Raw genomic sequence first — 23,108 nt, forward strand, 5'->3', positions numbered from 1 at the left:
ACAGTACATCGCAGTTTGACACTAAACCAAATATGCTGAGAATACGCGAGAAAACTGGCCAGGAAAGAAGCCAGGATGCAGTGCCGTTGTCAGCCGTAATGACCGATATAAATATTCAGCTTAGCCGGGGTGACATTTTGAGGTGGACTTTGGGGTATAATGAGACGGGGTCGCGCTGGGGTGGCGACACAGAGGCATTGAGAAAGCCTCACCGTGTGTCAGGCCTATTGATTTAGTGACAGGCGCAATGAAAAACACTGTCCCGCCATAAACAGGTGATGTCAAAGTGTCCGCTCTGATATACAGGGGGGGATATTTATGCGCTCATATTTCATCATCATATCCTGCCGAGCTTTTCAGACCCACCGGTTTGGTCTCAATAGCGTTTTGAATTTCAAAAAATATGAGCAGCAGCTTTGTTCTCCTGTCTGCACAGATGGAGACAGAACCATTTTCATCCTGGGGCAAACTTTTATTTTTATTTATTTTTTTAAACTTGCTTGCATAAACTAACCCTCGAGGGGCAGAGATTTCAACACTTGACCCACGGACATGTTTTGCAGTGGGGTCACAGTATAAAAAGGGTCAAGATTCCCAGTTTCCATTTCACTCTTTGATAAAATTGCAACGTTATTTTCAGACTGGTTGGGGTCGTTTGGCATCGCTTCTGAAAGGCACCATTTGTTTCTTAGTAATAGCGATTTAGTCATAGGGCAGATTTACCATTTTTCTTCCATTCAAATTCAGCAAGCCTGTGTATAATTCAAGTTCTTCGGACCGACTAAGCAACTCAAAACATCTCAGATTACAAATGCAGGGTCAGCCCATAGGCGACCACCTCGGGGCGCCATCTGCTGGAGGAGACGCCGAATTGCGCTTTCATTTTTGAACCCCATGAGGTCCATGCTCCTGCCATCTACATCACTGTTGATTTTCGGACATCACTTTGCAATGGAAAATGATCTTTTGTGTTAAAAAGCTTTCAAACGACCCCTCCCTGGTCCTTCTACGAGCGGGCAGTCCTGTAAAATTGCGTTAAAAATGTGTATATTTACTTCAGAAGTACAGGTTCCTCCTCTAATAAAACTGTTGTGTGCAAGTTTCATGATTCCACATTTTCTTTTAAATTAGTGGAGAGTCATACTGTAATATAACAGTGATAATCATAACAAAATAAAATAAAATAAAACTATCTTTTTCCATATCCAAAGTGTGTCCAAAAGGATTTGTAAAGAAAAACACAGTTAAAAATCAAAAAACAAAATAAACAAACAATAGAATGGTATTTGGGGGTCCATCTTGCCCAGGGCACCAAATTGGCCAGTGCCGGCCCTGCACCTACTGTGTATACTTCCTTTTCCCCCGTTTTTTGTGCTCTGTTATGTACTCTGCCTCTGTCTCCCCAGTGCGTACCAGGTGGTAGTGGTGGAGGAGGACGGCTCTCGGCAGAAGAAGAGAAGAGAGTTGGGAAGCTCGGACTGTTTCCCCACGCCCAACTCCCACAGCGAAGCCCAGGCCAAGCGGGCGCCGCACTACTACACGGCCGAACTGGCGCCCAGCAGCCTGCCCGAGGCCACGCCCTTCACCGTGGGAGACAATCACACCTACAACGGGTACTGGAACAGCCCGCTGGACCCAACCAAGAACTACCTCATCTACTTCCAGGCCACCAGCAACTTCAGAGGGGTGAGGGGCACTATGTTTTGTTTATTCTGTTACATGAAATGATAGGCGGAAAGGCTGTGTATGTTATAGAGCTAAAAATGGCTTAAACACATTGAACACAGACACTTTCACACCTTAGCCTTGGTAATTTTTTGCAATATAACTTGAGGCGAGACAGGCCGGGTGAAAACATTGATTTTAGTTCCATCGTAGTTTTACAATGGCCATTTTTCGTCTTTATCATGTGTATTTATTCATAAATATGGACGTGTTTGGTGTCTATGTGCAGGCAATAGATGAAGCTGCAATCCATATATGGTCATTTCCTTTTTGGGAAACAGCAGCAGACTTTCCAGGCTTGTACTTAACAACATTTTGATTATTATAATTTATTTTCCTGTCTAGTTCCTACCTGATATATTGAAGGCAAAATGTGAGTTTTTACAGATTTTTACACTAATAACTAGCTTATTCCAATACTAAACAAGATATCCAAAATCCTCTCTGGATAAATTCTTTGTAGCTTTGTAACAACCAAATAAAATCATCAATTCCAAAAGTTTCTTTCTCTAAATGTATAAGAGGCAGACAAACACAGCTCCAAATGTGTTTCTGCTAAGGACATAACAGGGACAAAAGCTACAAAAACCTTAAACATAGCTTTATATGGAAAATAGCTAAGAGTTTGAAGGCATTTAAATGGGACTAAAAATTGTCCCATTTGAATCAAAGTATGTAATAGCAACAACAAAATGGAACTACTGCTTTTCTAGAGAATAGATGCTGTGGGGTGAGGAAAGATTCCATCAAACGCCATCAAAATTGAAGTGCCACAATAAAACTCTGGGCATCCTTTACCAATCAGTTTGTGCTGATGGTTAACAAGGCGTGATGTGTAAACAACATTTTTTGGGGTGTTTCACTCTCTGCGGTAACCAACGTACTCACAATAACGACGCCCTTTTGAATTGTTACCGGTATTTAGCTAATCTGTCTTCAAACTCGTCCAAAGCTGCTGTCATTCCGAGCAACCTTGTCTGAAAGCTGCAGGCTGTTGTGGAATGAACGGGACCTCCGCACAAACCAAACTTTAATTTCATGTTTGTTGTGTGTTTTTATCCCCGCGGAATCTTTTTCAGCATCTCTTCTAAATTAAAGGCAAACAATGAAGGGAAACAGCATTCTTTCTCCTTTCTCCTCGAAGGCACAACGCGATTCGCAGCGGTGCATTTTGGGGGGGTGGGGGCGCATTCAGAAGATAATTACTTGCAAAGATAATACGTGCTTGTTCTTGTCGGGTTCAAACCACTCAAGGAACTCTTGCTGTTCTTTGGGGAGGTATCAAACATCTGTCCGGGCTCGGAAAAAGTGACTCCCGAACCAACTGGAAAAGGGCATGAATAAGGGATGGGCGAGGAAGCGTGTTAAGGGTTGGCCTGCGTTGTACTTATTGTGACCAAGTGACTGGTGTACAGGATTCCAAGCTAAAGGATAAAAGCTGTTTTGTTCATTAAAATGTCAACACTAAGGTTAATGCTGACTGGTTGCACAGGAGAGAAGATGGATAGGTTGAGGTGGCTGGAGCCTGGTCTTACCATGCCCTCGTACTCATTTCGAGATCTGGTTCTGGATCTGGTCTGGACCTTCACAATTGAGCTCCGTTTCAGGTGTAATACGCCAAAGGGAGTGAAGCAGCTATCATACTGTAACTCTTGGGGGCAGCCAAGGCTTCAATTTTAATATCTGGATATTTTGGAGCCGAGCCAGAACGGATTGAAGAGCTTCCTTTACTTTCATATCCACCACCATTGCCAAACTACAACCAGCAAATTCGGCACAAATGCTTGACACCTACAACGCCCTCATGGATGCTGTCAATGCCATACCACCTCCTCGTGGATACCGGCGAGTCTAGAGGGTTTACAAACACAGGGAAACCAATGGGGACTTTACACGTGTCAAAACACAGTCTATTATTTCTTGATTTAAAGATGACCTTTCGCCACAGACGGCGTAGATTCTTCTCGGCTGGGTTGGTGGCGGTCACCCACATGATCTAGTAATGGGTGCATGAAGTGTTTGGACCAAAGACACAATGACACTGGTTGAAGCTGGGACCGAACCGTCAACCTTCCCAATATCAGGCAACTGCTCTCCCATGGTCAAATTTACACTGCATTGGAATGAACAAGGACAAACAGCAAGTAGCTGTTTATCTTCAATACATTTTCTAAAGTACATTAGGAGACATGCAGCTTAGAGGGAAGGGGGTGGGGGGGCAGTAAGAAAACCTCATTATTTTGACAATCACCCTGGATAAATTAGACATAGGAGCCTCTCTCCGGACCATGGGCTGACGCTGAATTGAAACAGTAATTGCTTTGCAGATGTTTCCAAAGTGGGGAGATAGGCCGTTCGTTGCAACAAATAAAACACCGCACTTGTGGTCAGAGCAAGAGGCGTCACTCAGTCCGCAGAGAATTATCTGTGTGAATGTTAGGGATGAGCGATTTTGTAAAAATATTGATCAATCCCGATTTTCGATTAGGTTTTTAAAAGTGGCCTTTCCCGGGCTGGGAGGATCGCTGTTATTGTTTGTTTCTGCGATTTTCACCGGATGTTGTGGTGAATGGTGGGCAAACAGCTGATTTTTCCATAGTAAACTGCACATTTAGTTAGTTTATAAGAAGATCAAACTAACTATTCACTGTTAAAAATCCAGCTAATCCATGGCTGCAGCCTCCAAAGCAAATCCATATTGTCCAAATAGCGATCAATGGTTTTCCTCTTCTCTTACTTTTGTCCCCGTGCGAGTCCTGATCCTCTGACGGCTCCTGCGTGTTTCTGTTTTGCCCATTGACGAGTTAGTGCGAGTTAGTGTAGCTGATTTTACGCTAAAATTCACCAGATCCTTTTCTCCACCGCGTGTGCTTCCTGTTTGTTTAGCCGAGTATTCCCTGGGCTTGACCTGACAGGCACTGCAGCATCACGGCACCCGGAATTTTTTTCAAAAATGCGACTGGCCAATTCTCCTGTCGATTAAAACGCACCACGAGGTTATCGAGATCAACCTTTTTCAAAATTGTGATTAGATTCAAATTTGATTAATTGCCCGGCCCTAATGAAGGTTATCCACAGCTATTTTACATATCTGTGTCCAAGAGAAGTTTTAGCAGTGAAACTATTGCCATCATGTGTATAACTAGCTATAGCTAATTGTTTTTTAATGGCCTATTAAAGGCTTCTCCAATCAGCCGCCTCTAATTGTGTGTTCACAACTTTCACAATTTACTTTAACTTTCATTCCGCAAAAATAGTTAGCCTTTATTAGCGATTCAAACAATTCAAAGATTTTTGATGATGCATGGTACATGATCGGATGATGACGTTGACACAAGAATTGTGTTAGCATATTATTCATTTAGTGTATAATTTAATCTACGGTGCGCAATGGCTAAAGATTGGAGAAATATACAGGCACAGGCGCAGACGGTGCAAAACTTTAGGGCCCATTTTCTCAAAATGAGGTTTTCTTCACATTCTTGGAACAATATCTCCACTTCAGCAGCTCCAACAGGTTCAAGTCTCTAGGCTTGCACTTAATAATGTTTTTGAAGATTTTCTCAGGCCACTTTGAACGCCGAAATAGTTTGGGGTTCAAAGTACACGGCATAAACAAGAAATCCCCTTTGAAAAAGTCTTTGTAACTAATATATTAACAAAGTATAAACATAAATTTAAACTTGGCCTTTTTTTTCTATCCTATTTATTTTCTGTAGTTTGTTTTTTATGTTGTCAGTGGGCTATGTCCCATTGAACAGGCAAGTGAAATGGGCTTGACTTACTTGCCTGAACTGCTGAAGATCCAAAGTTACTGCCATAGATTCCAGTCAGGCACAACCTTGTGTCAGAAAAATGAATGGGTTCTAGATGCCAGAAACTATAATAGCCATAGCGTGCGCCATTCTCTCCCAAAATCCAAAGCAATTTCACTTTGTTCCGCCATAACGTGTGACTTAGAACATTAATTTCCCTCAACAAGATCAAAACGTGCCAACAGTAATTGTTTCCTCCTTGCCGTATTTCGACCTGTTTGTCACAGTAAGACATGAGCGGTGATGAGAAGCCACTCGAAACTGCTTTCCAATTAAAAGAAAAGGTAATTTGGCTAGCTTTTTTGGGGGGGGCGAAGGTTCCTGACTCCAATCTCCCAGCACAGATTAGCATAATTGTCCGTAAATGCTCATTTAACTTGCTCAAACCCGAACTTGTTTCCTTGGTCCCCATCTTCGGGGTAGAGGTGATTGTCTGAAGAGGGGCCGAGCTGCAATCAGACAAGTCGGGTCATTGACATCCATCCGTTTGCAAATTTCAATTACTCCTCGACACACGGCAGAGGTCTTCATGACTTTGACACACTCCGGCCTGAAACTCGAGATTATGCGGGCCTCTGTTGGCTCAGTAATTACCTGGCCTTGTGATCCCTGCTCCTGTTATCATTGTGTTTTGATGATAGGGGAAGATGAATTAACTCGTCTCCCTCTCCTCTGCCCACAGGAAACGAGGATCAACTGCATCAGGATCGCTCGCAAAGGTACGAACTAAAGTCTTTCATCATTTCTACTTTGTCTCTACAGTATTGATTTCCTTTTCTCGCCTATTGGTGAACGTCACACTGCAGTCGCCTTCTCAACATAGACATAAACATTTATTTTACTTCAAATTAAATATGAGATATGGTCTGCCAGATGGATGGAAGCGGATGAAAAAAACTCCAAGGCACTAATGATACTGAAGTTGAAAAGCGTTTATTTTCACATGGTTAGTCAAATCAAAAATGCAGCAATGGATTTCAGCTCCTTTGAGCCTTCGTCAGAATCCATTCTATAGGTGTGAGGTGAGGACCACTGTATATAAGGAGTAGCCCATTGGACCCATCTAACATCAACACCACTCCAGAAGATCAACAATAACATTCCACCAGATTAGAGGAACTATACCATTGTCATACCAGTTGTCAGAAACATTTATACATTTACTTGTTTGTGTATTTTGAGGAGGGGGTTAGAAGCATTGTTATTGCTTATCCTTCAGTCGCCTTTGTGACAATGAGTGACGATGGAGAGACACAACAAATACCAAGACCATATAGCCACACAATCCACATTTGGTCTTCATTGATGTCTTTTCAGCTTCAAGAAATATGCATTGAAATGTCTGTTTAAATGTTTTGCAAATGTATTAGACTGCATGTAATGGACAGCCTGGGCTTGCAATTTGACATCAGTAGTTATGATTTAAAGTCCCTCCCTTTGCTGATCTCAGTAATGAATCAGAATCCACGTTGCCGTCAATTTGACGAGTGAGACGAGCTTTTCTGTGAACTCGCCAATCAGGAGGGGCAATCAGGGTGGTGGGTAGGCATTTGATTGTTTACTTTTGAAATAGAGAGAGGTTTGTCTCTCTCTCCAATCTTACAGACTATGACTTTAACATATCCGAGGCCCAAAACAAAAGTATTTAATCCATACATTTAATGTCTTTCCCTGGCACCAAAACATGAGAGAGGCTAAGCTGGCTGCTCTGGCATAAATAGCCCACAGTTGTTCTGGAGTTCTCTATCGTCAAAGGTTCCCAAGCTGCCATTTGCACTTTTTGACTAGCATTAAGGACAAGCTAATGAGTTCAAATTATGCTGATGAATCTGAGACACAGCACAGTACATGATGTTGATACTAGATCAGTGTAAACAGAGGTGTCGATACCGATGCTCACTTTGCAAGGCCATTAAATCAAATTCAGAATAGCTTTTAGATGGGTGGAACCATTAACAAATAAATCCCTATGGCAACGGTTTTCTGCTAAAGAGATTGCTAATTGCTGATGAAGGACCGGAGAACCTTTGTCTCTAACATAGAGGAAATGCAAAGAATTCCAACTCCCTTTTTTCCACTCGTTCTTGAGTCACTACACTCTTGTACTCGGATCAGATGTCCACTTGTTCACCCCGTGTCCCCAACGGCGGTCTAAATCTCCCCCACAGTCATATATACAGTGTGCGGTTTTGTCGAGGTCGCGCTCTTTCTCGACTCGGGTTTCATGTCCCGTCCGTGCGCCGTTATCCCGGATCACATCCCGGCTCAGGGGGATCTGACAGGGACTTACTGTTGTTTCGGATTCCTCCGGGAAGAAAGACCGCGCCACCAACCTCTCCACAAGTGAGACACACCGTCGCGTATAAATAAAAAAAAAGCGTGAAAGCAAACATCACATCACCCGGCGCTGACATTTCCGAAATTCCTCCTGGGTATCCAGGCTTTGAAAATGCGGCGCAGATTTTTCTTTCCTTTTTTTTTGTACGTATATCTGAATGTCTTGGAGTGTTTGCTTGAAAGACGCATAGAAGGCCCTCAGTTCAAACAATAGGAGCAGTGAAGAGAGAGGCGGACAGGAGGTGAGATGGCTTCGTGTGTCCGCCTTCCCGAATGAATTATAGCTCGTGTTGGAAGGCCTCTTGAGGAAGCTGGCACTTAAATTGGATTCTGCTGCCTTATCTGAAGTGTGATGGTGTCAGTGTCTCCTGGATTTCTATGGTGGCATGCACAATGTTTGGAATTTCACTTTTTAAGGGAGAAAAAAGTGAAATTCCTTTTCCCTATACCGTTTAAAGAATGACCGTAGCTTATAAATATTGTTTGCTAGATGCTGCGTACTGTTTATCCATCCATCCATCCATCCATCCATCCATCCATCCATCCATCCATCCATCCATCTATTCTTTACTCTTTATTCGAGACCAGCAGTCCAAGTAGAGATGTCCAGACTTCTCTTCTGCACGGTTCCTCCCAAGACATTTCCATTCCAGCTGGAAGACGTATCCCCTCGAGCATGACTTAGGTCTTCCACGGGGCGTAATTCTCCCCAGGAAGTCGTCGCGAAGGCTTCTCTCTCGCAGCTTTCCTCTAAACTCCTCCATCCTTGCTATGAAGAACAGTCAAACCATGCATAAGATGTTTGCTACGACCAATTAGAAGTGTCTGAAATGCTTGGATCCGTCGTCCTTTTCTTTGGAACTTTTTGGTCTCTCGACAATGACCTGCTAAGATTAGTGTGGCAATAGTTTCAATCTTTCTCGGATGGACTTGCCTGAAAAAGCATGTATGGTAGGCCAAAACATACTGAAAAAGCTAGCAAACAAAAAAAGCAGTGGACTTAGCAGTGAATTTCAAACAGGCACACCACATGCTTTCACCACTTGCGGGACATACCCTGCTGTCACTGCTCGCTTGTCATTTCATGTCCCTCTCGGCTGTCGGCTCGGAGCGGCGGCGTTCTCGGAAAACACCTGGTCTATCCGCAGCAGCCGCGGAGGTGGACGGCCCCAGTCTTCTCTCTCTTCCCTTTATTCTCTGCGTGATGTTTCCCTAAGCCCTTTTTTTGTGCTGCCTCTGCATGACTTATGGGTAGCATTAGCAGATAGCGCAGAACAATAGGGACACAATCAGCGGGCCGCGGCCTCTGATCTCGTCCCAATTCGCCGCTCTTATTTTTATCTTAGCGGTTTGTCCTTTTTATGATAGTGCGCCTCGTGTCAGCGCACGGTGGGAAAACAGCGGTCATACACCAGGGTAAAACAAATAGAAATAGGCTGGTTGTCTCTCTATTGATGTCGGCTGTAAAACGTATAGATGGAGGTTTTGTTTTTGCAATCGAATAGAAATTTGACTTCTGCATTCAACGTGTAACCGGTCAGCGGTAGGTGGTGCAGCAACGTGTAAGAAGATTTTTGGATCTTGATCAGGATTAGATTACCTGTGAATCCAACTCGTGTGCCAGATGCCTTCTTTGTTGAGGCGAGTGTCGCTCAGACAATACAACAATCGTTGGCAGTGCCTGGATGGGAATCCATTCGTTTAAAAGAGCCAATCAAAAGACTGACTCATTTTATATTTCATTTTGGTTAGTTTTTTGAAGGGACCGGCCAGAAAACTCATGCTGTCTGAGAGCTAATTTGCTCAGAGTGACACATTATGAGTACACACCTTTTATATCTGAAACATTCATTTTAACCTTTGAAATGTGTGTTTATAACACTAAAGGAAAAGAGACTTTCTTTTACCAAGTCACGTTCAGTGCAAAAGCCTTTCACTAGGGTCTGCTGTTTTCTTGCCGTTAGCATTTTCAGCTTTTAAACCATTTTCCTTTACACCGTACAGAGAAGTCAAAGGTGCCCTAACATGATATTTGCTTGCTTTAGATGCCCTCTCTTACCATTATCACAATTACCTCCCCCCTATACCACATTTGATGACTTGTTGTGGAATAGGCTGGTTTATTCCATTTTATCCTCCATCTATCCATCTCAAACTCAGCGAGATTGTGTCGAAGCAGTTGGGTTTCCGCAGACATTCTATCTCTAAACACGGCCTATAGCAGAATGACTCACCCAGCACTGTTAGTATGATTACCACCAGTCTGTCAGGGCCTATTTTGTGCCAGAAGCTACACTCCCCACCGGTCCACAGCTTATCAAACCGAACTCTGTGCCCTGCTGAACCATGCACACATTTGAGTTTCTCACACACACAGGATTTATATCAGTTTACATACATGTAGAAATAATAGGAGGTTGTTGTTGTCGTAACCTCAAACTTCAAAGAGCTAGTTCACACTCAACCCTTCCCGCAAGACTGTTGGCTAGGTCTGTAGGGTTTGGGATGGAGTGTTTTAATTTAACATTGTCTAGTTAGGGGGTACTAGCAAGCATTATCCATCGACGGACATTATATAATAAAGAATAAAATGTACAGACACGGGAAAATAGGAGCCATACTGTAGTACATTTTAAATCTTCATGGTTTATTATTATTGAATGCGCCAGAAACCCGCTATTGATGACACAATCCTGAGCCCTATGTCAAGTCTGCTGGCTATTCGGGAAGATTCACTTACTAGCTCGGGTGGGTTTTATTGTGTGCTGCTGTTGCTAACTCTAAGCTAGGCTAATGTAGTGATACAGTCATTTCATATTTACTTTCTTGTGTCTTCTCTTGGTGGAAAAGTTTGAATTCTTTCCCAAGCATGTCTACTTCACTAAGTCTATTTAGGCGTCTTAATTAAGCTATGAGCATTGCGCAGCTAGGCTCTGCCATGCAATCAAATTGGCAGGCAGTTTTCCCTTAGCGTTAGTCCAATTTCAACTTCTGAGATTCATCCAACCTCTTTCATTTGACTCTTTGTGGTCTTGTTGGCTCGCCGTACAAAGCCGCATGTCTAAATCGTTACTATACATCCAAAAATGTTTTGGTTTTCTGGTTTTTGGGGTTGTTTTTTTCAATGCCCGGGGCACAGTGGGAAGCCCTGATCCTTCAGAGGGCGATTTTCATGGATTTGGTGGCGACGTACAGTGAATATAACTGCTGTAGGAGGTGAACAGCTGCTATCTTCGCTGAGTGATAATCCTAGCATGAGGCAATGCCAACAAAGAAATCCAAAATATAGTCACTTTTGAAATTGAGCAATTAAATGTGGCTTTCATTGGAGTTTTCTTTCGGGTCTGTGCATGTACAGCCCTAAAAGCTTTACCAGCTCTGCAAAGCGAGGGGGGTGTTGGTGGAAGTGAATTGCTCTGCAGAGGTACGTAATTGGTTTCAAAGGAATTGGTTATACAGGTATGTGCTGCTTCTTGAAATAGTGCAAAGAACAGACATGGCATGGGGAAATAGGCCATTATCTCAATTATCCAACAATGATGTGGTTGCAGTAATGGCAATAAGTGGGCTTTGTTGGATTTGCGGACCTTTCAGAAAACAACAGAGTTCAAGTGTCTCAAACAAAAGAGTGCCAAACACAGCTGTGTCGTTTAAACGTGACGTACAGAAACGTTCTATTTCATTCTCTAACACTGTGGTTTTCAAGTGATTGGTAGGGACCTAAAAGTGAGTTCAAGTTGCAGTGTTGAAATAGCGCTTTTATAGCAACCTTTCCTACATTGGATCACAGTACTAACTATCCCTGTGCTGCCTGCTTCAACCAAAGTTTACTTCCTGTTCCTTGTTGCTAGAGTTATGGCTTCATCCCCGGCACTTTTGTTCCAAGATTAGGTTATTTCCCTTTTAAAGTTCTCATCATTTTCCTTTTAATCCCGCTTGTGCCCTCTGCTTTGTGTGGGACAATAAAAGTGACAGAAGTCCCGTCTAATCCGACTCTTCTGTAATCCTCTGCTGTGGTTTAAATTGCTGTAAATGTGTTGCAATCTCTATTATATAAACACTGACCAATTTCGCTATGATGGCAGCTCTTATTGACTGTAGCTCTTGACTGTGCAATCAATAATGGCTCGCTATGACCTCTAACCCACCTTGCTTCGTACAATAGCTGCGCTGGATTAGCGGACTCCATACGGATTTACTCACCGAGCACCTACACAACATATCAACTGGTATTATGGAGCATTATTACGCCCTAAAGCTCACAGTGGCGCGGCAATTTGTACAGCGATGGCATCATCATCATCATTGGCTTAAGGAGGATTACGCTAAACCCATTATTTTCAACGGTACATTAGGATACCGCAAGGGCAAAGTTCTCCAGGTGTGTCAGTCCGCACCTGTCGAGATATGGAGTATGAGGATAAGGGAAAGACCTTGGATAGCCATGTTTTGTTTTGTTTTCTTCATTTTTTTGTCTTTCATTTTTCATCTCCACTTGGACTATTTGAATGCATAGTTATAAAGGTGAAGTAAGGTAAAGCTACTTGATCCATCCATTAAGGCCGCTGGGGGCAATCTGTCAGGAGCAGTGCAGGCCCAGGGACCCATCCCCAGATCTTAAGCTCGGTTTGGTGGGGAATTGGCTAACTTGCGGATAAGAACAGTGTAAATAATTTAGTTGTGTTTCCAGCATGAACATCGAATAGAGGGCACAGCAATTGTGTTCCATGTTCAATTTCAAGTTCACAAAATTGATGCTATGACCTGTGCGGGAACTGACAAAGCACATATAATACTTTGTTGTTACATTGAAAAGGGCAGCATCATGTGAGAAAAGTTATATTTTAAACACATTGTAAGCACACACACACACGCACACACACACTCTTGTACTTCTATCTTAGTGAGGACACTCATGGGCAATGTGTTGTATTGTATTACCCAGACCCTAACCCTAAGGTTCGAGCCCCGAACCCTAACCTTAATCCTAACACTAAACCCAATTCTAACCCTAACCCTAAAACCACATCTTGACCCCCAAACAGTCCTTCAAATAAGTGAGGACCACCCAAAATGTCCTCACTTTCCAAAAATGTCCTCACTCTGTTCGTTAAAAACTCAAACTGGTCCTGACAATGTCGTAATTACAAGAACTAATTACTCCTCATGTCTCTGTACATTAAAGCTCTATTTTTGGGCTGTTCTGACACATATTGACCCAGCCCACCCTCCACCATATCAAGCAAACACTGTAAATTAAACATGATCATAATTACACCCTGGTACATGGACTCCAGAGGTAACCATTTTTCTTGTGGAGATTGACTTGGCACCATCTGAGGCCAGCATTAGTCAAAGGAACAGCCTGAAGGAATCCCCCACATACAGACGCCCAGACCGGAGCTGCCAGTCTCATTGGCAGAGCTGGCACTGTGTGTGTTTATGTTAATTACATTACTGTATCATAATGAATGTGACAACGATTTATTGACACCAAATTGAGACGTGCAGCGTCGCGCCTTTGCAATTAGCGCCCACCTAATTGGTATTGGCACAGAGGGTTACAGATTCATTGCCAACTGCAATTTCCAAGGGGCGCAAAATCGCAAAAACTGCAATTATTTGTGGACAGACAACTACATTTCCAGTCTTTATTAAACAACAGTTGCAAAAAGGTTCAGAGTTCGATTCCTGTGCTTGACGGGGCCTTTCTGTGTGGAGTTAGCATGTTCTCCTGGTGTCTGCATAGCTTTGTTCCAGGCTCTCCAGTTTCCCATACCACTAAAACATATGTGCAATAGACCAGGATGAATGATGCCTGTGAGTGAAAGAATATGAATATGAAAACTATATTTACCACCAAGGAGGAAATTTGGCATCACCTTAAAAACACATAATATCCACCATTAAAAACTTGCATGTCACGTGGCATATTTCTTGCACTACCCCTGCCAAAGTCATTTGTAACTTAAAAACATTAAGTGCTCTTTCCTCAAAAAGGGCAAGGGTATAAAAACTAGGCTAATACCTAATCAGGCCCAAAGAACAGCGTGTTAGCAGCTTTCACTGCTCTGAGCACAAAAGAGTTCTTCAAATGTTTGTTTAGGCCTCGACAAATCAAATCGAATTCAATTCAATGAAAATACATCTGGTTGTGCCGAAGGTATTACAACAGAACTATGTTTGCACTTTCGTATAATTAGTTTTTCATTATTCATTATTTGATTCTTGTTTCAGTTTAATAGAGGGAATGCAAGTCACTGTATAGCGACAACATGACTCTTTTGAGAAACCGACTTACCCGTCACTGACGCTCTCTTCTCCACCTCTCCACAGCCGCCTGTAAGGACTCCAAGCGTGCCCTGGAGGTGTCCCAGCACGCCGAGGACATGGGGCTGATTTTGGGAGCGTGCGCCGGGGGCCTGGTGGTCCTCATCCTGCTGCTCGGAGCCATCGTTGTCATTGTCAAAAAGGGGTGAGTGCATGTCTGGTTAAGTTTAGTTTACAAACATTCAGGATTCAGTTGTAAGAACTCATCACGCATCGTACTGAAAGGAGGTGTACGTGCGGCTCACACAATCCTTCAACAACAGCAGAATCATTTGAGCCGTCTGCGGTACTTTCTTGGTGTGAAAGTTTGTAAATAGTGACTTGATTCACCGGGGTGCTGCAAACAAGACATGGTTGCGATTCTTGCATTCCAACTAACTAAGTTTTGGTTAAAAATGTGCCTGGCATGACCATGACCACCAAAAGACTTCCAATCCAAGTTGCAACAGCAATAGAAAATTCTTCTTCTGTGAGTTTATGATGCCTATTTTATTTTTGGAACTGAATTCAAACTGTTATTCTGCTTTTATGACTTCCAGCTGAAAGATAAAACACGTGTCCCTCCACTGTCGTCAAAGGGCTCTTTTACGCAATTTGTAGCAGTTAACCAGTTAACCCTGCAACTATAGCTTTAAACTATAGTTATATTTTTCTAAATCTTAAAGACGCAATCAAACGTTTCATGTTTTATTTTTATCTATGATCACCGTTATGCACCACTGAAGATCCAATATCATGCTTTACTCAGACTTTTCAAACCCCATCTTAGCCCTGGTGTTTTTGTAGCGTAACTGGAAGCACTAAACAAACTTTTTACCTGGCGTCAGTTCCGCACACACTACCAGGACGGCACCGAACCAGCGGAAGAGGCCAGATGCGTCATTACCCTTTTAAACCAGGCAAACTGTTATGGCTCGAAGTCCCCCCCCCACCCCCCACCCGCTCCAGCGTTACCTCTCCGCCCGTGCCGTATTTATCTCTATTCAACCCGGCGGAAAAAGGTCTATTGAGGGGAAGCATTTGGCAAACACGAGTGAATTACAAGTGGAGTTAGCGCAGCGGCGGAGCATTAATCCGAGCGGCACGCCGCCCGCGCCGAGCTTTTGTGTTTCATCTCATCTTTTAATTTCAAGGTGCGTTGGCTGAGTACATTCAAATGCATTCACCGCGCCGGGGCTGGCTCCTTTCCACCTCCAAATTACCTCCGCCCGCCACACGCACCTGCACTGTAGTGTATAAGCACACCCCCAAGGCCCCCCACACCCCCCCACCCCACCCCTCTCGCGTGCTAGAACAGTCATCTAGGTGTGAAATATTTCATCAAGGGCCCGTGTTATTCCATTGCCCACTCGATTACACCGGGCGGGCAGCTGTGAGGCGCCACGAGATGAACTGGTAATTGGTCGGGAACGTTGTTTTGCTTGCTTTATTTATTTATTTATTCTCCTCCTTAAGTTGTGCTCACGGAGAATAGAGACGGGATGAAGTCGCTGCGAAAACATGAATAATTTAATGAATAAAAGTTCAAGTGAGTGTATTTCGATTTTGAGTAGAAATTTAACGCAGTGCTAAGTAACTCATGCCCCTAGAGGCCATAAGCGCCGCTGCAGGTGTTTTAGCAAGTTACGACACCAGATTTTTTAACTTATTAATTGTCCGTGAGAGTAAATACTACGCTGTCAGAAAAGGCGAAGGGAGAGAGGGATATTGTACATCCAATTACACAATGGAGGTAATTTTTTTTCACTCAAACTTGGCTGTAAATACTGTTTAAGTGGCGCTAGCCCGCAGTTAGCTTTGCCCGTTAGCCTCTTAGCTTCTTCTTTGTGATTCTATTAGTGTGTGTTGGTTGCTCTGGTCCGGTGGCAGTCAAGTTGCAATTGTGGGGGAGATGAAAGATCCTCCAATCATCCCATTAACACTTGTATTACCCCCAGAGGGACTACGGAAATAATTAATTAAGGTAAACAAGTTACTTAGTACTGCTTTAAACGTATTGACTTGATCCGGTTTGGTTAACCTCTTAACCCCCCCCGCTTGAACCAAGTGCATTTTCTCCAGTTCGGCTTTACTCAAATCTAAGAGCTTCTGGGCTGGAGCTTGCTGTCTAATAGGCGAGTGTGACGCCTCATTTGAAAGCTAGGAAACATACAAAACTGATCTAAACACATCCTTTTCCTCACGTTGTTGCTGTGTTGTCGTCATTTTTTCCACCTTCTTCTTTCACGTTGCTCTTTTGTGGCTATTTTGTGACTTTTTTGCTCTTTCATCGTTTTTTTTTTGTGTCATTTTTTGTTGCCCTTTTGTTATTTTTTGTTGCTCGTTTTTCATTTTTTCATCACATTTTTGTACTTTTTTGCTTTTTTTTCTTCTCAATTTTGTCACTATTTGGACACTTTTCTCAAGTAGCTTTTAGATTTGGGTAAAGCCAAACTGGAGAAAATGCGCTCGGTTCAGGTCATTGTCTGCAAAAAGAATAAAATAGATCATATATACTGTACATTTTGACCTTAAACATGGCTAACGATCCAAAATATACCGAAAAGATGAATATTAGAAACTCAATCAATTCTAACTTCTGTCAACATCCACTTTTGCAGTGTAGTGCTCCGAGCCAATGGCGTTGCAGGATGACCGAGCCTGTCAGGAGCAGATGTGGGCTTGTTTAGCCTGTAGATGAGGGCCACCACACCTGCCCAAATGACTGGAACTGTAATATTTCCCAGAGAGAAAAAGGCAATTTGCAGAGCCCTGTCTTGCATGTCCCATCTTGTAAACAATTCTCAAATTCAGCAAGCCCGTGTCCAAAGATGTCTGAAGCTTTTTTTGGATAGTGCACATTTATTTCTTGGCAGGCTGCTTGTGAGACTGGAGAGTTCACACTCTCTCTGAAATTGTCTGAAATGGAACCTTGGTCTGTCTTTGCCTTTAGCCGGGCCAGTCAGTTTGCGTCTAGCGAAATGTCTCTGAAGCTTTGTTCTTTGTGCTGCCCTTGTTAAATCCCCACCTGTATTTCATTCAATTGCTAAAAATAATGGGAAAGAGACTATTATCATTTATTTATTTTTTGTTATGTTGTGTTATATCCTCATCAAAAACATTTACGTTTTACTTATAAAGACACCAAGGCTGAGAGGGACAACAGCTATAAAAGCCTGAATAAAGCATACAAAAGCACTTTCAGATACGGCATCTCTGGAATCGCCCATATATGGTCATGTTTGAAGCAGTTGAGGGGGAAGACAAAGAGGAGAAAAGTATGAACTGAATTATGAATATAGTTTTCTACCCAATAAAGACACAAAGACATGGAGAGGAGCAAAGTGGTTCAACACCCCATAAATACATAAATAACGGAGAATGCTAACGTTAGCATCATGCAACATGCTAACGCTAGCTATGTTTTCGCTTCCGCTGAAAAATCGGATGTGGAAAAAACATCCGTATGGACCTGACTGAGACTTGACTTTATTTGTGTGTGATAAATAAGGTCATACCGCCTTTGCTATGCCCAATCCCGTCAGACCTTGGAAGCTAAGCAGGGAAGGGCCTGGTCGGTACTTGGATGGGAGACCGTTTGGTAACACCAGGAAGCCTAGCGAATGTAGTGAGTGAGTGAGTGGTTGGTGGTGGTCGGAAGGGCCGATGGCGCAGACTGGTTGCCTCGCTTCTGTCAGTCTACCCCAGGGCAGCTGTGGCTACAATAGTAGCTTACCACCACCGAGTATGGAGTGAATGAATAGTGCAATGTAAAGCGTCTTTGAGTGTCCAGAAAAGCGCTATATAAAACCGATGCATTATTATTATTATTATTATAAGTTTATTTTAAGCCAGAAAACGGTCACGTTTCAGTCATGTGAGTTTTGTTGTTCTGGCTGCCATTTTGAATACCGAAGCAGAATTATGCAGTACTACAACATGTAACAATATCTCAGGATATAAAGGAAAGACAAGTGATTGACAGTGGCATTTTTTTGTGCTCGTAATCATTGCTCAAGATGAGAGTAAAATCACGGCCTCAGAGACGCACATTTCCGTGAAGAAACCAGTGAGTCAGCAATGAGCGCGTGTTTCATGTTGTAGTACTGCATAATGCTACTTCAGTATTCAAAATGGCCACCGGAACTATGTGTGATGTCATTGGAAACATATGTATAGGACGACGCTGAGGCCAGAACAGCATTATAGCAACAGCCATAACAAACTAGCCTTTCAATCATATGGCATGGATAGTTTTATATTCTTCTCACAGTTTGTGCCCTTATATGGAAGTTGTACCAAGGGCTCATTTGTAACAGAATCCAGCCAAGATTCTCTGAGATGTTTAACTATAGTATCATGTCTGAAACTATTATGCAGCTCAATGCACTTTGCAAGAATGTAATCAAAACAGTGCACAATGTCTCTAGTTCAGAAATGTAACTCAAAACACTGTACTGGTCTTTGCTGGGACAGTTTTAATTGGTGGTTATCCCATAAAAATCACTGGAGAAATCTCCAATTCGCTGTTGAACCCAGCCAGAGGACGCTATTAAAAAGAATATGCATCTGAAGGAATGATCTGGACTACTTCTTTTAAAACAGACTTTTTTTTATTTTTCAACCAACCCAGCTGCTGTGGGTTCCTAACGATGGCGTCGCATATTAAGACAGGATATGCTTAACCCAACGGGACATCCAGTCAGCAGTGGGGCTATTGTCTTTGCATGTGAAATAAACATCACAGCGTGCGCCGGCCAGATGACGGTTTCGCACGCTGAGACGTGGTGTTTAAGCCTTCATAAAAACGGATGGTGTTGGTCTTTTAGCGAGATGGCACCGAATCAAAATTTAAGCCTCCAAATTTTTATATTCTGGGTCATTTCGGGCCAGTTTGTTGTGCAATAATGAAGACATTCCACTCTTTTCCTCATGTACGTATCCGGCCCCGCTTTTAGCTTTGATTACAGCACGCATTCACTGTGGCGTTGTTTAAATAAGCTTCTGCAGTGTCGAAAGATGTTATTGCAAGACCCACATCACAAGAACCCACAATTTATCGCAGTATCACTGAGGTCTGACAAGGATTTACATGTTTTATGCAAATACACAAAAAAAAAGAAACTCCTGGTATCTTGAAAATATCGCATTCATCCGCAGTGTACCTTTCCACATGAATAAACTTATGCTGTAGTTAATTTCACTTTACAGCACGTAGTGGGCATCATCAAACCCCTGTTTTCAGCGCTGATTGTGGCATTGTACTGCTCACACCAGGGGCACCACCAGTCTAACCTCAGCACAAAAGCCCAGGGATACCAATCTCATGAAATGGAATCAGAATGGCAGGGGGAAATCAAGCGCTAACTTCCTGATTCAGAAGCTTAAATGGTATTTTAGAATTCACATGTCCAAACCAGGATTGATCAGCAAAAGAAAACCCATTTCATGAAAAGATATTCCCACAATGCCTAGTTTAATGTCAACGTGCAACGTTAATTTTTTCCTATTTAAGATTTGTCACACACAGCTTTATGCAAATGAGATTTTTTTCCAAAGCCAAGAATTCAGTTTTGTTTTGAGTTTATAGCAAGACTGATCCTTTGAACATTCATTTGTACAGTGTTATGCTCAAAAGTGTTTCTTCTTCCCTGATGGCACGGGCATATTCCAACATGACCGATGCCAGGATTGGTCGGGCTCAGATTTTGAAAGAGTGGTTCAGGGAGACATAAATGGTTCGCCACAGAGTCCAGATCTTAACCCCATTGAGAATCTTTGGGATGTGCTGGAGAAGACTTTGCGCAGGGGTCACACTCTGCCATCATCGATACAATACCTTGGTGAAGAATGACTGCAACACTGGATCGTTCGACACTGCAGAAGCTTAATGAAACAATACCAAATGTGTGGTGGTATAAAACAATATTAGAGCTTGTGACCTTTGTTTTTTATGTGACTTTTTTCAGTCAGGCAGTGTATATATATATTTTTTGTCAACTCTTTTATATAATATATTTACTTCAGATAGCTCAAAGAGAGTGGGAAGAAGAACTTATTAACTCCCACCCCATGTACATTAGCAATGTTCTGCCGTCATTTCAAGCCCTCTTACGAACAGTATTCACCTTGAAAGAAGAAACTTTCAAAGAGTGTGCTGCATATACATACATATATCCACTCTACACGCCTCCACATCTGTACAAAGCCAAAAGTACAATAAGCAATACTCAAAATAAACACAGCGAGATAGAACTCAATATTTAGTTTTCATCTGCGAGTTGATCCGGCGGCTGAATGTATTTTGTGTTTGTGTTTGGTGATGGTGTACAGGAGCATTCACTGAGCATCCTCATCGATCGCTCTGATAAACCATACACACTCTCTTTGTTCTCTCACTCTGTCTCTCCCCATGCTATCAGAAGGGACTTCTATCCTTACCCTTACTACCCGTAAGTTACTGCTTCTGCATCATCTCCCAACTCCAACGCCATTCACCCAAACCCCCCCCTTACCCCCCTCCCCCTGCCTGCTGTAGGATGTTAAGAGTGGAAGTAAACAATAGACCCCTTGCTCAGACTCTTTGGTTTTGTGTCATATTTGTGTCATCGTTCCGTTACAAAAGGATCCCTACGGTACCAATTATGGTGACACAGATCGGCAATTATGCTCATTGCGTTTTAAACTGAATCTACAACACTGTGGCCCCGCCAAATGTCTAAGATGCGATCTAAAACTTGTATAAATATCACCTTTTCACACCCGTTCCTTAAAAGATTCTAATTTGGCTTTGGGATAAAATACACAAGCTTTTCTGAATTGTTAAAGCCACATGCAGCCAGGTTGCAGTAACAATTTTTACAGTGGGGTGGCTGCAGAGACGCAGCAAAACCAGCATGTGAACAGCTTAAGTCAAAACATTCAAAACAGCAGCCATGAGCGATCAATATGTTCCTTCCTTGCTTCCGTTTTTGCGAGAAAAGAGGCTGAAAAGAAACTAGATTTGAAAGTTGTTTCCACTCGTGCTGAAGAAAATAAACAGGTCACACATCACATTCCTCTGATAGTTTACCCTCCGGCCTGTTTCGCCTTAAAGTTACGTTCAGTCTCAGCTGCACAAAATATGCAGAGTAAATCAGGCGGCTGTATGGCCAAGCTATGCAAATATCACAAGAAAGAGTCAAAGGGCGCTTCTGTTTTTTCCACCTCATACTTTAGCGTCCCTGCCTCGCTCCACGACCACCCTCCACCAATCACCCCATCTCCCCTCTAGCTTCAATCCACCACCTTCCGTACCCCCTCTTCCAATATCTCATCTCCTCTACCGCCTTTTCTCTATATTCTTTATTCCCTCACTTTTGCTCTTTCTTCCTCCTACTCTCTCTGTCCTCCCCTTCTCTCTCTCTCTCTCTCTCTCTGTCTCTGCAGCAGGAAGAAGGTCGCGATCAACAAGGCCGCCATGTCCTACAGGCAGGAGAAGAGCCGCAAGCTGAGCTCCCTGGACTGCAGCATGACCGAGCAGAGCACCCTTCAGCAGGACGTCAGCATCGCCAACTCCTTCCTGGACGCCCACGGGTGCAACGCGCGAAGTAAGGCCCCACCCACACACACACACGCACATTCACACACACGCACTCTGGGATAACATATGGGTGCCAGAGAGACTAGGGACCGTCTAGATAGGTGACACTTCCGAGGTTTTCGAGCAAGCTTCCAATCTGTTGTGCCAGACGAGCCACGCTGTCATTGGAGACATCACTCCTGGTCAGGGAAATAGGGCACGCCGCCGCCACTCAGGAGCGCTGGTAATTTTGATAACTTTCTTTTGATGCAAATGCTACGTGGGTAAAGATAGAGGGCCCGACTGTAGACTGGACATTTGCGCAATCAGCTTCATACCTGGTGCTGTAAGTTGGGCAGGACAGGGGATGGACAGACTCCCATGGCGATGTGCGTGTCCCCCTATTCCGATGGACGAGTGTGGGTGCACTCATAGAGGAGCTGCTTGTAGCACATGCCTCCGCCGACCCACTTTCTTCCCTAAGCGACGCCCTTAGGCTACCGGCAAAGGCGCTAGCGCAAGGTTGTGTTTGCGCAGGATAGCAGTCACGAGTCAACCAAGACTGCTCTTGCGCCAGACGGAAGATTAGGCCCAAAGTCTTTTCCAGTTATTGGAGCTGTTTCTGTTCACCCTATAGTAGAATTGATTTTCAGATTGTAAACAACTGCACACACATACCCCCCCTAACCACGCCCCCGTCTTTCTGCATCTGCCTCAACACGTTTCCTCAGCGCCATGGGTAAATGGCTGGTCGTCCTTCCAGTCTCCAGGAAAAAATCCAGCATCTACCCTGGTGCACTGTGTATTTCCCATATCTTGATGTTTTTATATTTGTGCTTTGCCTTAAAGGGACTATAAGGAGTTTAAAAATGTTAAAATTAAGTATTTTCCTCCCCCTACATGTTCCAGCCATGTCCTAATGTGTAGAATGAGCTCAGACCTGTTCACCACAACTGCCTCTAAAATCCTGTACGGTCACTCAAAAATGTGTCACTTCGGCCCGAATTGCCGTCATGCACAAGCTTAATATAGAAGGTGCAGTTACACATATGGCCTGGGGTGGCAGTAGTGAGTATTAAATGGCGAACTTGCTTCCAGCCCCTTTAACTTAACATGATTGTACTTTCGCACTTTCAATTCTTTTGTAAGGCACATTGTGTACGAAATGTGCGGTATGAATAAACATGCCTTGCCTAGAACTATGCGTTACACTGACTTTGGGTGAACAGAAGGGGCGAAACATCATCAACGGAAACAATCCGATTCACCTGACGACTTTGAAAACTTCTAGTAACTTCTTGTAATTCCACATTGCACTTTTCAGTGACCTACAAGGGCTGCACACAATAACATCCATCAGA

The 23,108-nt window shown here is 43.2% G+C and overlaps 2 protein-coding genes across 6 annotated transcripts in view; one reads left to right on the forward strand and one right to left on the reverse strand.

Annotated features, from left to right (window-relative positions):
* LOC306974083 (receptor-type tyrosine-protein phosphatase U-like) overlaps window positions 1-23,108 on the forward strand; it is a 371,134-nt gene that overhangs the window by 285,133 nt on the left and 62,893 nt on the right. For 4 of the 5 annotated variants that reach the window (XM_079571206.1, XM_079571209.1, XM_079571207.1 and 1 more), the window contains exons 12-16: window positions 1,407-1,686; window positions 6,223-6,259; window positions 14,214-14,352; window positions 20,609-20,638; window positions 21,615-21,775. In XM_079571206.1, the coding sequence (XP_079427332.1) occupies window positions 1,407-1,686; window positions 6,223-6,259; window positions 14,214-14,352; window positions 20,609-20,638; window positions 21,615-21,775 (647 nt within the window). The remainder of the gene's footprint in view (window positions 1-1,406; window positions 1,687-6,222; window positions 6,260-14,213; window positions 14,353-20,608; window positions 20,639-21,614; window positions 21,776-23,108) is intronic. The other variant, XM_079571208.1, reaches the window with a different exon arrangement.
* Window positions 1-23,108, reverse strand: part of LOC306974165 (C-reactive protein-like) — a 431,917-nt gene that overhangs the window by 216,721 nt on the left and 192,088 nt on the right. The gene's annotated exons all lie outside the window — the stretch shown is intronic.

This window comes from Gobius niger, assembly GCF_951799975.1.
Source record: "Gobius niger genome assembly, chromosome: 14".
NCBI lineage: Eukaryota > Metazoa > Chordata > Actinopteri > Gobiiformes > Gobiidae > Gobius > Gobius niger.